The sequence below is a fragment of the Chenopodium album genome, chromosome 20, assembly GCF_948465745.1.
Source record: "Chenopodium album chromosome 20, dcCheAlbu1.1, whole genome shotgun sequence".
NCBI classification, from domain to species: Eukaryota; Viridiplantae; Streptophyta; class Magnoliopsida; order Caryophyllales; family Amaranthaceae; genus Chenopodium; species Chenopodium album.
Window position 1 is genome coordinate 3,443,892 of NC_137853.1, and position 14,214 is coordinate 3,458,105.

At 35.5% G+C, this 14,214-nt stretch overlaps 3 protein-coding genes across 3 annotated transcripts; 1 reads left to right on the plus strand and 2 right to left on the minus strand.

Moving 5' to 3' along the window:
- Positions 1-412: 412 nt before the first annotated feature.
- On the plus strand, positions 413-5,142 carry LOC145598264 (putative complex I intermediate-associated protein 30). The gene is made up of 7 exons (XM_081654594.1): positions 413-632; positions 2,092-2,205; positions 2,780-2,830; positions 3,046-3,137; positions 3,769-3,849; positions 3,929-4,027; positions 4,701-5,142. Exons 1-7 carry the CDS (start codon positions 581-583, stop codon positions 4,887-4,889), a joined length of 678 nt encoding a protein of 225 aa, XP_081510720.1. The 5' UTR covers positions 413-580; the 3' UTR covers positions 4,890-5,142.
- A 494-nt stretch (positions 5,143-5,636) lies between these two features.
- LOC145598117 (peptide methionine sulfoxide reductase A1-like) lies at positions 5,637-8,836 on the minus strand. The gene is made up of 2 exons (XM_081654429.1): positions 8,053-8,836; positions 5,637-6,276 (listed from the first exon to the last, which is right to left on the minus strand). Exons 1-2 carry the CDS (start codon positions 8,593-8,595, stop codon positions 6,025-6,027), a joined length of 795 nt encoding a protein of 264 aa, XP_081510555.1. The 5' UTR covers positions 8,596-8,836; the 3' UTR covers positions 5,637-6,024.
- A 1,957-nt stretch (positions 8,837-10,793) lies between these two features.
- LOC145598748 (pentatricopeptide repeat-containing protein At4g17616-like) lies at positions 10,794-13,774 on the minus strand. The gene is made up of 2 exons (XM_081655136.1): positions 11,381-13,774; positions 10,794-11,080 (listed from the first exon to the last, which is right to left on the minus strand). The coding sequence occupies exon 1, from the start codon at positions 13,608-13,610 to the stop codon at positions 11,502-11,504; it is 2,109 nt and encodes a 702-aa protein (XP_081511262.1). The 5' UTR covers positions 13,611-13,774; the 3' UTR covers positions 10,794-11,080; positions 11,381-11,501.
- Positions 13,775-14,214: the final 440 nt, after the last annotated feature.

Here is a 14,214-nt window from a genome sequence, read left to right on the forward strand (position 1 = left end):
GTTAAGAATGAGTGGAGTTACCTTTGAAATTCAAACTTGAATTTGAAAGTTTAACCAAATGTCTCATACATATTCTCATTTTATAACTCATATATTGCATTCCTTTGACTCAGCACATTATGTTGTTTGTACTTAATATACGGTTAAAGTTGAAATACTGTATTAATTAGCGTGTAAAGCGCTTTTTTTTAGTTTTCTATAAAATGAAAAAATTCCAAGGTAAATATTTAAAATTATAATAAAAAATGAATTTTAAGAGAGGTTGGTTTATATTCAAACCCACTACCCTCAGCCCCAAACTTAAAAACCCAAATAAAGCAAGGTTTGACCCAAAAAGTCCAAAACCTTGTTGGCTAACTTTGCAAACGACGTCGTATTAACCTCGTTGCTCTAGCTGTCTTCGCCATTCTTTCTTTCTTCTCCTTGGTTATTACAGCTGAACTTCAACGGGAATCGGCGGCGCAAAACCGATGCAGAAATTATTGAGCTGAGCTAACAATGGCGTCTCAACCATTTTAAGAAGAAATTTAAAGAAATTTTGAGGAAAAGATTTGATTGTTGTTTAGAAAGAAGTTAAAAAATGTCGAGGTTTCGATCACTTATACAAGCTTCTTTGAATGCTACCAAGAAAGGTATATTACACCCATTTCCAAGTTATCTTTTTTTTCGATTAATTTGATGTTCTTGCCTTTAAGTTTCAATCCCATTTATCTTCTTATAATTAATTCCTGGAATGTGCTCTTTGTTTTAATGGGTGTGTCTTAGATTTTGTGATGTGGGAATTGCCTGAATGATTAGAAATGGGTTGATTGATAGGTTGGTACAATTTATTGTTGTTGTTTTGGGGTTAGTGATGAGATATATTATAGTGGTTTTGATGAGTTAATTTGCTGAAAACACTATGTTAGGTGTTAGAAGCTGTAGAGAATTGATTATTGCTGATGGAGATAAATTGGAAAACTCGAGCCGGGTTTTCGCCTGCTACATTTTATGAAACTTGAAACAATGTAGTGATTGAAATCATGGGTATAGCTAATAAGGGTGAAAGACAATGTTGTTTAATGATTTGGGGAGGTTGGTGCAAGGGTGCTAGGGGAAAGAGGTTAGCCCAATGGTCTAAGGTTACTCATTCCCACTGCTAGTGAAATTCCCTAGATATGAAATTCCACTTTCTTGTCTCACCTAGTGACGGAAAGGTTTGGCTCTTCGATTTTGGCCATCATTTGGGAAAAATTACCGCCTTACACCATGAAATTGTGTGAAAGAATCAATGAAAAATCTAATCAACTAGCATGCTTGTGTAATCGGTTCTTGAATGGCATTATATCAACCATCAAATTGGAGCAACGTTCTGAAACTCGTAGTGCCAAATGTTTTCAGTAGTTCCTGCTCCCACTCAAATGCTTAAAACATCTCTGAAGTGATTGATGCTGCTACAGCCTCTGGCATCTTGTGCATGATGATAGAATTAGATTGCCATTAACGCTAATAATAGAATGCAGTTGCCATATTGCTTGCAACATTATATTGTTGTATCTGTGGTCATGCTTGTTTCTTTCTCTATAGTTACCTTACCATTGATTAGTCCTGCTCCTATTTTTATTTGTATAAATTGGTTGTAGTCTTTTGAGTGCTTATCAGGGGTTTAAGTCTTAAAATTGCACATTGATAAAATATTTTCCCTTTCCTTTGGAGCTAAACCTTTACTACTCTTTGGCTTTTGTATTATAATGAAATTAAATATAGCAACTCCCTTTGCGCTTCTTTAACATTGTGAAGCTGTATAGTGTAGACAATTTCTATGTCTTGGTCCTCTCGGATCTAATGATCAATGGCCATTTGGCCAAGGACTTAATTAAGTATCCTTTCTAAAATCTCAGGGGTGAGGCTGTGTATATCCAATCCCCTTACCCCTACCAAGGTGAGAGCTCTTGTAGGAGCATTAGGGCAGCGTTGGTGTTGGTTATGTATACCAAGTTATCTGGCAGGGTGCTATGCTGCATTATATTTCAGGGTTGATTTTCTCATTGTCTATATTGTATTGTATGATTTACTTTACACCCTTGTCATCTTTTGCTGGTCATGTTGCAGCTCTCACATGGAATGTTGATGATTTGATGCCCCCTAGTGAAAAGTATATTTTCAGTTTCAATTGTAAAGAAGAGATCAAGAAATGGCATCTTTACTCAGATTCGGAATATGGAGGTACGTGCATATTCAGGTAACTGTCACTTTGATCATGTCATATTATCTGCAGTGTGGTCTATATATTTGGTACAAAATACTTCAATCTGAAAGGCAATATTTTTGGTGAAATTTTGCTTTCTTCCAGAGAGTGAGAAAAGGGATTGATTGACTTTTAGACATAATACTCAAATACAATCCTTCTATTTTTTCATTGGTCTATGCCAAATGCTTAAGGCAACTGTCCTCTGCATTACCATCATCAGTTGTGTTAAGTAAACACTGATGAAGTCTTATGGTGGTTACAAAAAGTTAATGCACTCATTATTCATGAGTGATGAACTAACTGCATCCATATAAACTATATTCATGAAAAGAATTTAAAGACAAACTGGCAAACCAAACTTGTGAAAACAGAACTTGGATTTAACTGTGATTAATTTATTTTTGTAGCAGAATTGACTTAATCATTCTGTAGATTAAGGTATTAAGCTCATATGGCTTTTGACTTGTAATATCAGGCTGTGTTGGTGCTTTTCAAGCATTTAACTGCTTTTGTAAGCTGTATGACATTTTTATTGTTTCTTTTCTCCAGGTTTGTCTTCAGCGTCATTGGAAGTCACTGATGAAGGAGATGGTTTCAAAGGTATTTTTAGATAAAACTTTAATATTATTGTGTACCCTGCCTCTCTTGAAATGGTTATGCTGGCTTAGGAGATAATTTTTGCGTTTAATTAGTACTTTTTATATTATTATATAATCCTGTATATTAGATAAAATACTAGAAAAGAAAAGGCAGAACAGAACAGAAAACTTATATCTTCTTTTGCTGATTATTGATACTGAGACATTTTTTTATAGGATTATTCTCTGGTACACTCTCTTTGGATGTAATGGAGGGATCTAAATGGAACATAAGTAGAAGTGGCTTTTGTGGGATGCGTTCCAAGAAGGTAGTCATTGATACGAAATATAATTATTTGTGTACTTTTGCAAATGACTGATAAGAAGTTAGATCCTTGTCAATAATTATTTTTATTAAACAAAGGTTATGGCTGATGGCATTCAAACATGAACAAACTTCTTGTCTATTATGTTCTGTTTTATGGTCTTGGAAATTCTTAATCTTCAAGTCAGCACAATATGTTCTGAAGTTTTTATAAATTTATCTGGATACTTTAGTGAAGTTTAGGTAATCTGACAACTGCATGAATAAACATTTATGGGGGGGGGGAGTATAGCTGTCTTTATTATACAGTTTTGACCTACTCTGTGCAACTCTTAGCTGTTGGCCTGGATCCTGCGATAAAAAAATAAGATACTAAATGTGTAGCTTAAACACTTTAAATATCTATTCAAGCATACAAATTTTTATTGAAGCTCCTTTCATGTCCTGTACAAACTAGTTCCCCTAGTAAAGAAAATGAAATGATGGGATCAACATGCTAATTGCTGAAGAAACAAATAAACCGAGTCACATATTAGAGAAAAGGAATGACATTATTTTATCTTTGATATTTGGAAGAAATTCCAATGGTACCACATATCTCACACAGTCACACCTGTACTTTGTTTTTATTTCAGTTTAATGGTTTCATTGATTTGGACTCATATGACACAATAGCCTTAAAACTCAGAGGAGATGGACGATGCTACATATCTACGGTGAGTTTTCCTGTGCTCACGTTAGAGAAAAGGAGTTAAAGTATAAGGTCACACTGAAATTCCTGAAATTCCTTGCCAGATATATACAGAAAATTGGGTAAATTCCCCTGGACAGCAGGAAGACAATTCTTGGCAGGCTTTTGTTTACGTTCCTGCTGGCAATTGGTACATTGCTAAGGCAAGTTTTGAATACTCTGGAACTCATGTCATTGATACATTTCATTAGAATATTAAAAATTTGTCTCGATTATGTTACATCAACTTTGTTGTTCTCTACGCTAGCATGTTATTGGCAGTTGGTATTCTTCGGATATGTTTTCATACACATTGAACTTTACTGCCACTTATTTCTATCTAGTCCATGCATCGATAAGGAGCTTATGGAAGGATCTATACTGAGTGGTGATGGACTGATGCTGGTTGTTGCATGCATACATTAAAAAGAAATAGCATTTTAGGACTTTAGGGTAGCTGAGCTTAGTAGAGAGTTCATGAACACTTTGATCCACAGAATTTATGCTTCTGAATGATGTCAAATGAATAAGGCATTAGCCAACATAGTAACATGTTTGTTGTTTAACACTACTAAACAACCAAAAGGTGATTTTGTTCTCTCCTATGTTCTCATATCAATCTTCTTTAACAGAGGTTTAAGTACAATATTGTCTATATTCTAGGAGCTAGGCGTCAAAGACTCAAAGATGTTTCTTGTTTAAAGTTTCTCTTATAGAATGCAAACATTGTTCAGAACTCCAGATGTAGGTCACTTGCATGATTCAATGTTTTATCTGTTCATTTAACATAAAGGAAGTAGCCTTCACATATTTTAAATGGAATTTTGTCATTCTCAGATTCCTCTAGCTCGATATCTACCAACCTGGAGGGGCAATGTTATTGACGCCAGTATGGAAATGAATCCAGCTCGTGTTCTTGGCATGTCACTATCAGTAAATGCTGAAGGTGGTGTACCCGGTGCTAGGTCTGGGCCAGGTGACTTCAGAGTGGAAATTGATTGGATTAAAGCTGTTAGGAATGAGTAAGTTGTTAGAGCTCTTAGAAGATCGCAAAAATTTAATAAAGGCAGTCGTGTATGAAACTTTGTATCCAATTTTGTGTACGTTTCTTATCCACATACAAAAGCAAGCCTGTACATGGATTTTGTGTACGTTTTTTCTCCACATACAAAAGCAAGCCTGTACATGGTTTTGGTGTACCCAAAGAAGCTTATCTCCAGTGCAACAAATCCTTTGTTTGAAAATTGAGTGAGATAAATAACATAGCAATTGAGTCAGAAATCTGTGACTACATGTCTGCAAGTGAATGATTTAGTAATATATATATATATATATATATATATATATATATTTTTTTTTTTTTTTTTTTTTTTTATATATATTACTATTCTCATACTTTTCCTTGGATTCTATAAGGTTAGGAAATTCGTTAGGAAGACCTATGGAGAGACAATGAATCATCAAAGTACACAGCTAAATTTGCTTTGAGTGAGAAAAATACCATTATTGTTACATCTCATTAGCATTCCATGATTTCCATCTACCAGTAGACAGGGCAAAAAGGACTTGTACATGATTGCCCGAATCCAAAATACCCGATTCACACCAAAAAAAAATCCAAAATTTTAAGTGACTAACATTGATAACATGACAGTGATTTAAAAGTGACCCAAACAAACAACCCTTTTCCCATCTTCACTACCAGTGCCTTTCAAGTGCGTGACTACGTGACAGCAGAAAGTGTTTTAAGAAGAAGTGAGCAATTACCATAGGTGAAACAGAAATGAGATATACATTGATAGGTTCTGATTTTGGCACTAAAGCTTACCCTATTATAAACATGAGGGAATGATACATCATTACATCCCTAAACATCACAGTTAATACTTCTTTCCCAGAGTTTATATTAGAGAGAAGAAGCATCCAATACAAGGCGGTACAGATATTAAGTTCCTGGAATAGATAACATGATATGCACAGAGTAATCAGCCCCTCAAAGTCATGCGAATAGTTACAAGAAGGCTGTGACCTGTGAGCTAACAGGAATATCACACCAGCAAAATAAGACTAGATTCGCTATACACATAATTTTAGGCAAATTCTAACCAAGAAAAAGGTTCCAAGCCAAGTAGGATTTGAGTACCCCAGGGTTTGACAGAACTTAGCCATAACATCTAATAGGGTCATTGCATCCTTTCTCAGTGGATTGCTTAAATCCAAATCGTCCTCCCTTGGCAAGGTATTGCTGGTGGTACTCCTCAGCTCTGTAGAACTTTTTCGCTGGCAAAATCTCAGTCACGATCTTCCTGTTCAGGATCTTTTGCTGACGGTCCCTTGATTCAATTGCAGCTTGCTCTTGCTCAGGTGTATAGAAGTATATTCCTGATCTGTACTGCGTCCCTACATCATTCCCCTGAAACCAAAAAAAAGGTCAAGCAGTGAGAACCAACTCATCTGCAAATCCTCCCTCCGCCAAATGTATTGAAAAGATGACCTAGAATTAATGCAAGTTCTTTGTAGCAAAAAGAAAAAAGATTGGACATACCCCATATTCAACTCCTCAACCCTAGAATACAAAGAATAATTAATAAACAAAGAATACAGGCATCAATACTTCACAAGTTTAACTTTAAAAATTTTCAAACTGATGTTCAACTCTTTTAAAGGCAGACAGAGACAAAGAAATCAGAGAATAGGACATCAGTAAAGGCGTGAAAGAAAATTAAAAGGCCAGACTGAAATACGAAAATTCTGGTTCATGGAGGTGACACATTTTACAAGTGATCTGCATGCCTTAAGCAGACAGCATCTCAAGAATGCAAAAGTGACAAACGTCTGAAAATGGAATAATGGACAATGAAAAAATGCAGGCACCACTGCAAAAATATACCAGGGTGTCAAGCCCGTCAATTATCTATGCTAAGACCACATCTCAACAAACAGAGCTGAATAACTGGATATGATAGGCATACATAGATGACAAGACTTAAAACACCTACGCACTCTTCAACAACCAGATGAGCTAGCCAGTAAGTGTCAACAGGAAATTCAAATGTCTCTAATTGATAATAACCATAATCTAATAAAATATGGTCATCATGAAGCATCGAGCCCAACTTGCTCAATTTGTGATTATGCAAATACTTGTACATTATCATTTAATACTTTGAAGAACTAGAAGCAACAGGGTTTTGGAATAATGTTAGCCAACAAGTCAATATGCCATTTTGGTTCTCATGGGCTCTCAAACATCCATCCTTCTGATAAAAACCTCCATATACTTTGCCTACGATTTCTCAGCCCACACATGAAACATTCTTAGCATCTTCAACTATACCCAGACAAAGTCACATAGTGAAACCATAAATAAAGTCACATAACCAAAAACAAGTCTTGGAAACGCATACACTTACATTATCGAAAAATTCAACAACATAATGCTATACTCCCTAAAGATACTTTAATTCAAACAAAATCTACTACTCCGTAGTCAATAGCATGAAGGGCCTACACATAAAAGTAGCTCCAACAGATAAAAATATACATATAAGAGAAAACGTCACACCCTTCCCATAAACTCCCAAAATCTCCCCTTTCAAGTACACTGTTCCTCTTATCCAAAATTTTGCACGCATCTTTTCTCAAAGCAAAAGCATCCTCATGCAAACGTTGCAATTATAAAGACCAAAAGTAGTGAATGGCACTTAAGTATCACTCTCTAATTACATGTGTCATATGCTTCTTTTAGCACACTTTTACACTTTCATATACATACCTTCAGCAACCTTTTTCAGATAAATAGCTTGAAAGTTAACTAATGACTTCCACAAAATTAAACCTTCAGAAATACACTGTGAGCTTCATTACACAAAGGCCTCAAAGTTTAAACCTCAGGCATGACACATCTTTAACAATAGCAATATCACTATCACCTCTGCAACTTTTCGGACATCCAAAGATAGTACGAAGCTATTAATTTCGAACAAAGGCCACAAATTTTAGCTAATTACATCAAACTCAAACCCCAATTTTGAACTGAAAGCACAAGAATCACTAATTAACAACAATAAAAAAAACCCCATTAACAACAGACTATTAATCAATCAAACATAGAAAAATATTCTACAACAAATACATAAACAAATAAACTCCACAAAAGATTCAATCAATTAAAAATAAAGGAACTTACTTGACGATTAAGGGTAGTAGGATCATGTCTAGCCCAAAAAACATCAAGAAGATTATCAAAAGCACACAATTTAGGATCATACTGAACCCTAACAACTTCAGAATGATTAGTCATCCCAGTACAAATATCTTCATAAGTAGGATTATCAGTAAACCCTTGACTATAACCCACTTCAGTTCGGGTCACACCAGGTACCCTTTGAAATGCCAATTCTACCCCCCAAAAACACCCTGCCCCAAACTGAGCGAATTGCTGACCAGGAGCAGGCAAATCATCATCTGGGCCTTGCGCAATTGAAGAAGAATCCATAGTATCAGGGGTTCTAGTAGCGAAACCCAGTTTTCCAAGGAGATTATTCATGGGGTTTTTGAAGGAATTGAGGAGAGAGAGTGAACGAGGTGATGGTGAAAGTGGGTTTGAATTTGGATGTTTCGAGAAAGGAAGAGAAAGACACCCAGAAAAGGCAGATGATGATGATGAAGATTTGTTGAATTTGAAGAGAAGTGGAAGTGAAGGAGATGAAGATGTTATGGTTTTCAGCATTGTATTTATTTTTTCTGGGTAAAATTAAATTTATTTTTTCTGGGATTTCGTGTAAGTTTTCTCTGGAATTTAGTGGAATGGGTCAATGAATTGAATCAAAATTAATTGAAGTGTTCTTGAAGAACATTTCAAAGTGGGTAATCCGTAATAATTTGTTGAGTTCTAGAGTTTGTTGATGAGAAATTTGGGAGAAAAGTGGGGTTTAAAGTGTTTAAACCTTATCGAGTGAGGGAATGTGTAGGGCATTTGGCAAATTGTTTTATTGTTTGTTTGTGTGTGGTTGGATCGAGTGACGTGGTGCTCGATGATTCATATATCACTCTTTATCAGTTGTTTATGTAATTTCCTCGATATTTGGAATATGCTAAAAATAATACTCCGTCCCTTTATTACATGCCTATATTCTTTTTTTTATGACCAAAATTAAGCGTCTGTTTCTGTTTATAAGTTTCCAATTATGGAGTATTAGTTTTAAGGAATCTTTAACTTTCTTAATTCTCGTACAAAATGAAAAATAGACATGTAATAAAGGGACGGAAGAGTACTCTGTACTTTGTATTTCGTATGTAATAATCTAATTACGTCGTGTGTAATAGATTTTAATGGGTGGGTTAAGGATTTTATAATACTTTCATAGGTAATAATCTAATTACGTCGTGTGCATTAGATTTCTATGGGGTGGGTTAAGGATTTTATAATACTTATAATACGTCGTGTGCATTAGATTTTTATGGGTGGGTTAAGGATTTTATAATATATGGAGAGACAATTTATTTCTATTCAATTGCATGAGTGCATGACTAATTGACTATGCTCTACATAAGTAGATATTTAGGTTTCTAGCGAATTACTCATTCAAACTATTAAAATATTGGGTCTAGCTCAAGTACTCCTTAATTCATAAACAAGTTATCATCAGTTCTAAAGCAAAAACGGAGAATTTAATGATTTATATGACTCAAAAGGTGAAATTTAACCCAACAATTTGGCTTGCAGAAATAGATTAATGATCATATAAGAATAAAAAGGGCATGCTACTTCCAAAAGTGACTCCTTTCTTGTTCTTACAAACTCTTACATGGTAGGAGAAAAAGAGCTACAAATATTTGAAATGCAACTAATGATTTCTGCAAAAAGAAAATTTTACTTTTCTAAACTCAACTGCGAGATAATCTAACTACTCAAAATCACACACATTTCTTCATGTGCTAAATTTTGCTCATAGCTTAATCGCTCACGTAAGTTGTTGGACTTCCTTGTAGATTCAATGGATGAAAGCACAAGCTACATTGGCTAATGCACCTCAGGTAAAATTCCAAAGTCAAACTAGCTGATTTTGATGCCATAGTGATCTCAACTTAGAGTTTGTTCACCAACCAAATCATGTCAAGCTCAACCTCGACGTCTTCAGTTTATCCATTACGTTGTACTTCGTATTATTTAAGCCAAGTATCCGAGATAAGCTTTTACTGAATCAAACAGGTTCTGTGGTACTGTTCTTGCTTTTGAGTGTGCCTGCGTGTATTTCCACTTATTCAACAAGCTGAAACGCACAAGCAACAACAACAATGTAAATTAGCATTTTGAAATGAGATCAACCCAAGTCATCTATCTAAACATTAAATATGGACTTAATTTGTCCATTTCAGTAGTGAAATGTCCTAAATAAATCATGTATGACCAACAATCCATTCCACAAAAGATTGACCTTGAAACCAATATTAAAATAATGCTACCAGCCTACCAAATCCTATCTACTATTCTTCAAGAAAACAATTTGTAAGTGGAAAAAAAGACGATGGCAACTTTCATATAAAGACAGGATAGATTTTTTCAAACAACTAATATAAAGTAGTGTAGCACCTCTTTCAGATTTCAATATTCTTCTTCAAAATAACCAACTTTCAAATAAGGGAATAGACTACCTCCGCCTCAAGATGCTGGGAAGTACCTGACTTTTTGTGGTCAAACCTAATCAACTTCACTTTGGTCAAAAATATCAAAATTTATAAAAATTAAATAAAAATTATGTATACTTAACAATACTTTAATTCATAGTTCCTTAGGTTTGAACGCAAAATAAAAATGGTTATGGTTCAAAAGTTGAAAAGAATATTCAACTTAACAGTAGATATTTTATTCTGTAATGCAAATTATGCAATCTTAATTCTTAAAGAACAAATCCATATGAGAAAAGGACAAGAGAAGGTAGTGCTTTACTTGTACACAAGTAATAGTTGAATTCTAGTTTTCTTAATATTTTTACTTGACTTGTTTCATATCTCTGATTGTGTTACTTGTACACAACAATTTGATACGTTAATCATGTCCCAGAAATATACAACTACCATCAATCAACATGTAACTAATGCCTTGTATACAAAGTTAGACAAAGGCTATCACCAAACTCTGTATAGATCCTGCTGATATTTCTGATGTTTGCTTGCAGCACTTTGTGCAATGACCAAAGTAGCTAGCTTTAGTTCTGCACAAATAGACAAAATAAATAGATATAAATATGACAAAGTATTCATAAAACTTGCACTCGTGAAAACCACAGGAATCAATAATCAAATGTTAAGCTTGAAACAGTCAGTTGGCCGGAATCAGGAAAATTTGCTTATATGAGGCCATCAGGCCGATTTAACTTGACACAAACTTTTAAACCAATAAGGATTTCTTTTAAATACAACCAAGTCTGAATTGGTTAACCACAGCTGAAAACATACAAAACTTGCTTTTCATAAATTGCAATTAGAAAAAGAAATGGATAAAATTTACTCACCATTCGGTGAAGTCTCTGGCTTCACTGTGAATACCTTCTACCTGTTGGCTAGATTGATTACACACCAAGAGTTAGGGTGCCTCCCTTTCTATCAACCAAATCAGATAGCCCCAACACTGGTTCAATTATTGCGAACCCACTTCCTGAAGGCCTTAACATGCTCAAGCCTCAATCTCTGTGCTTCGGTTCTAACCTCCGTGGCCTTCAATCTTCTATAAAGATTCTTATGAAGCCTTATGAACTCCTTATTATACATCCATCTATCAGCATACATACCGTGCTCCTTCATATGGCGAAGAACTTCCAGTACTCTCTCAAAGTAGCCTCCTCGAAGAAAATTTAACAGCAATAACTCATACAAGTCCCTGTTTGCGAGTGCACATCCATGATCCATAAACCTTTTGATGTCACCCCACACGATGGTTATTTCCCGATACCTTTCCAAAGATAAGTAGCCTTGTACCAAGTAAGCAAAAGTTTGCACTGTGGGCTGTATCTTTAACTCCTGCATTTTTCTGTATATCATCTGAGCATCCTCCATCATTTTGGCCTTGCAAAAGAAATACATAGAAGAATTAAGCTCATAAACTTTAGATGGAGCTTTATTATAATCCCAGTTCATTTCTAGAACCAAAGATTTAGTTAATTCTGATTGCCTACTGGTATTTGATTCAACCACACTTCCATGTGCTAACCCTGAAAGATATTTAGACACCGTTATTTCATCAGATGCATCAATGAGCAAACCAGTCATTTTAATTTGTTTCACAAGTGCTTCTGCTTCCTTGGACATATTTTCTCTGCGATAGGCATTCAACAGTAACATATATGTTGAGGTGGGAACAGCCATATTGGCTATTTTAATGTCATCCAATATATCATGAGCAGTCTCAAGGAAACCAGAACCAATGCATGCATGAATTACATCACAACAAAGATTTTCTTCTTGAGCTGTACCCATCCTCTTTTGAATTGCAACTAGAAGTTCAGAAAGTTCAGTAATTCTTCCTCTTCTCTTGTATTTTATAATCAGTCGTGCCAATCCTTTACTAGTAAGAATAAGTTTTCCATTCTTTAATGCCACATACTCCTCTTGGCCTTTCACATGAACAACAAAATCCTTCTGCAGCAACTCAAACATAACTTGAACTTTCAAACCTTCTTTCAAATATGGGGAACCAATAGGCACTTTGCAAGGCTTCATCAGCTCCTCATTTAGTTGCAGAGGACGTGACCCCCTTAGAAGATAAATATCAGTTACCAGGCTGGCAGCAGCATCAATATCATCAAAATCATAATGCAAGCTCAAAAGCTTGTCATAGAAGTGAACATAATTCCTAGCAAGTGGCAATGAAACTTGATCTACATACTCTTTGAACTTCTTCACCTCGTCTCTTAGACCATTCATTTCATAAATATAAGTGAATAGAAGAACGGAGTGTACATCAGCTACAGCTCTTATTCGTGCCATTGCTTCTATTATCTGTTGCCCTTTCAGCGATGATCCAGATCTCACACAAGCCTCAAGAATAAGGTTGAAGATTGTAGTACTCGGTTTCATAGACATGGCAAATTCAGATCTCTTTTCTGTAAGATGGTGGAAATGGTCACAAATTTCAAGAAGGATATTAGATGCCAGACATGTGCCAGCCTCAGTCTTCACCATATGCATAAACACAGAACACAGCACATCCACCGGGGGAACACTATTTCTCTGCAGCATGAGTCTGAGTACTTTCGATGCGAGTACAGGCATCTGAGCTCTTACAAGCGAAAGGCAAAGCCTAGACAAGCAATCATGCTCAAGTAATTCAGAATTTTCTTTTGCAACTTTAAATATTAAGTTGCACGCTTTAGGAAGTGAGCTGTGATCAGATGAGTAGGAAAGTCCAGAGATCAGCTTACTCAAAATAGCCGGTGGAGGAAAACCATACAAACTCCTAAACTTGCTAAAGACAGGCCATGCCTCATAATCTTTGCAATCCAACAATGCACTTTCAAGCCTTTTCAGCATAATATCATGGTTAGGACCTTCCCAACACAGCTCATCTTGCTCAGTTCTAGTACAAAAACGCCTGAGACACGCAACATTAAATTGTCTACCGCACACATTGGTTTCCCAATAAGTTCTATAGGAAGATTTAAAGATATGTACATTGTGAACAGCCGCTGCAGACTTCATAATATTTGAAGCAGCAACTAAAATCAACCGATGATACACTTTCATCATCTGTACCAACTATAATGCCTTGTAGACGCGTATATTGTATATAAAGTATCCATACAGAACATTTGCAATCACCTACCAAACATAGTGATTACACATGCCTTCCGAAATCTTGGATAAATGTGATGAAATCGGCATCACATAGCTCATTCAATATAATTCACAATGGCCTGTTTCACACATTCCACAACAATGTTATTACAGCAATCATCCATAAAATTAAAACTAGAGTCAAACCCGATTTCATAGTTCCATCCTAACATTAGGGGTATTGAGGTGGTTCAACAATTCAATGGTATTGAGGCCTTGTTAAGCATCAAGTTCTTAAGACGGGTTCATTCAATCAATCAATCAATTAATCAAAGCCTTAAATCCCATAAGACGGGTTCATTAGGGGTGCTAAACCTTCGAGCCAAGCCCAAATAGGAGTAGGGCAAGCCACCCTCTAAAAAGCTCTGATTGTGGACTCGATTAAGCTCGAAAAATGCAACATTTTAGCAATCACATCAGACTCAATTATAATCTTATGCTCCTAAAAATCACATAATATTTTCCAATCTAAGTAGAGTGCACATATAAAAAATTTAGCCACAAAATCGCAGGATAT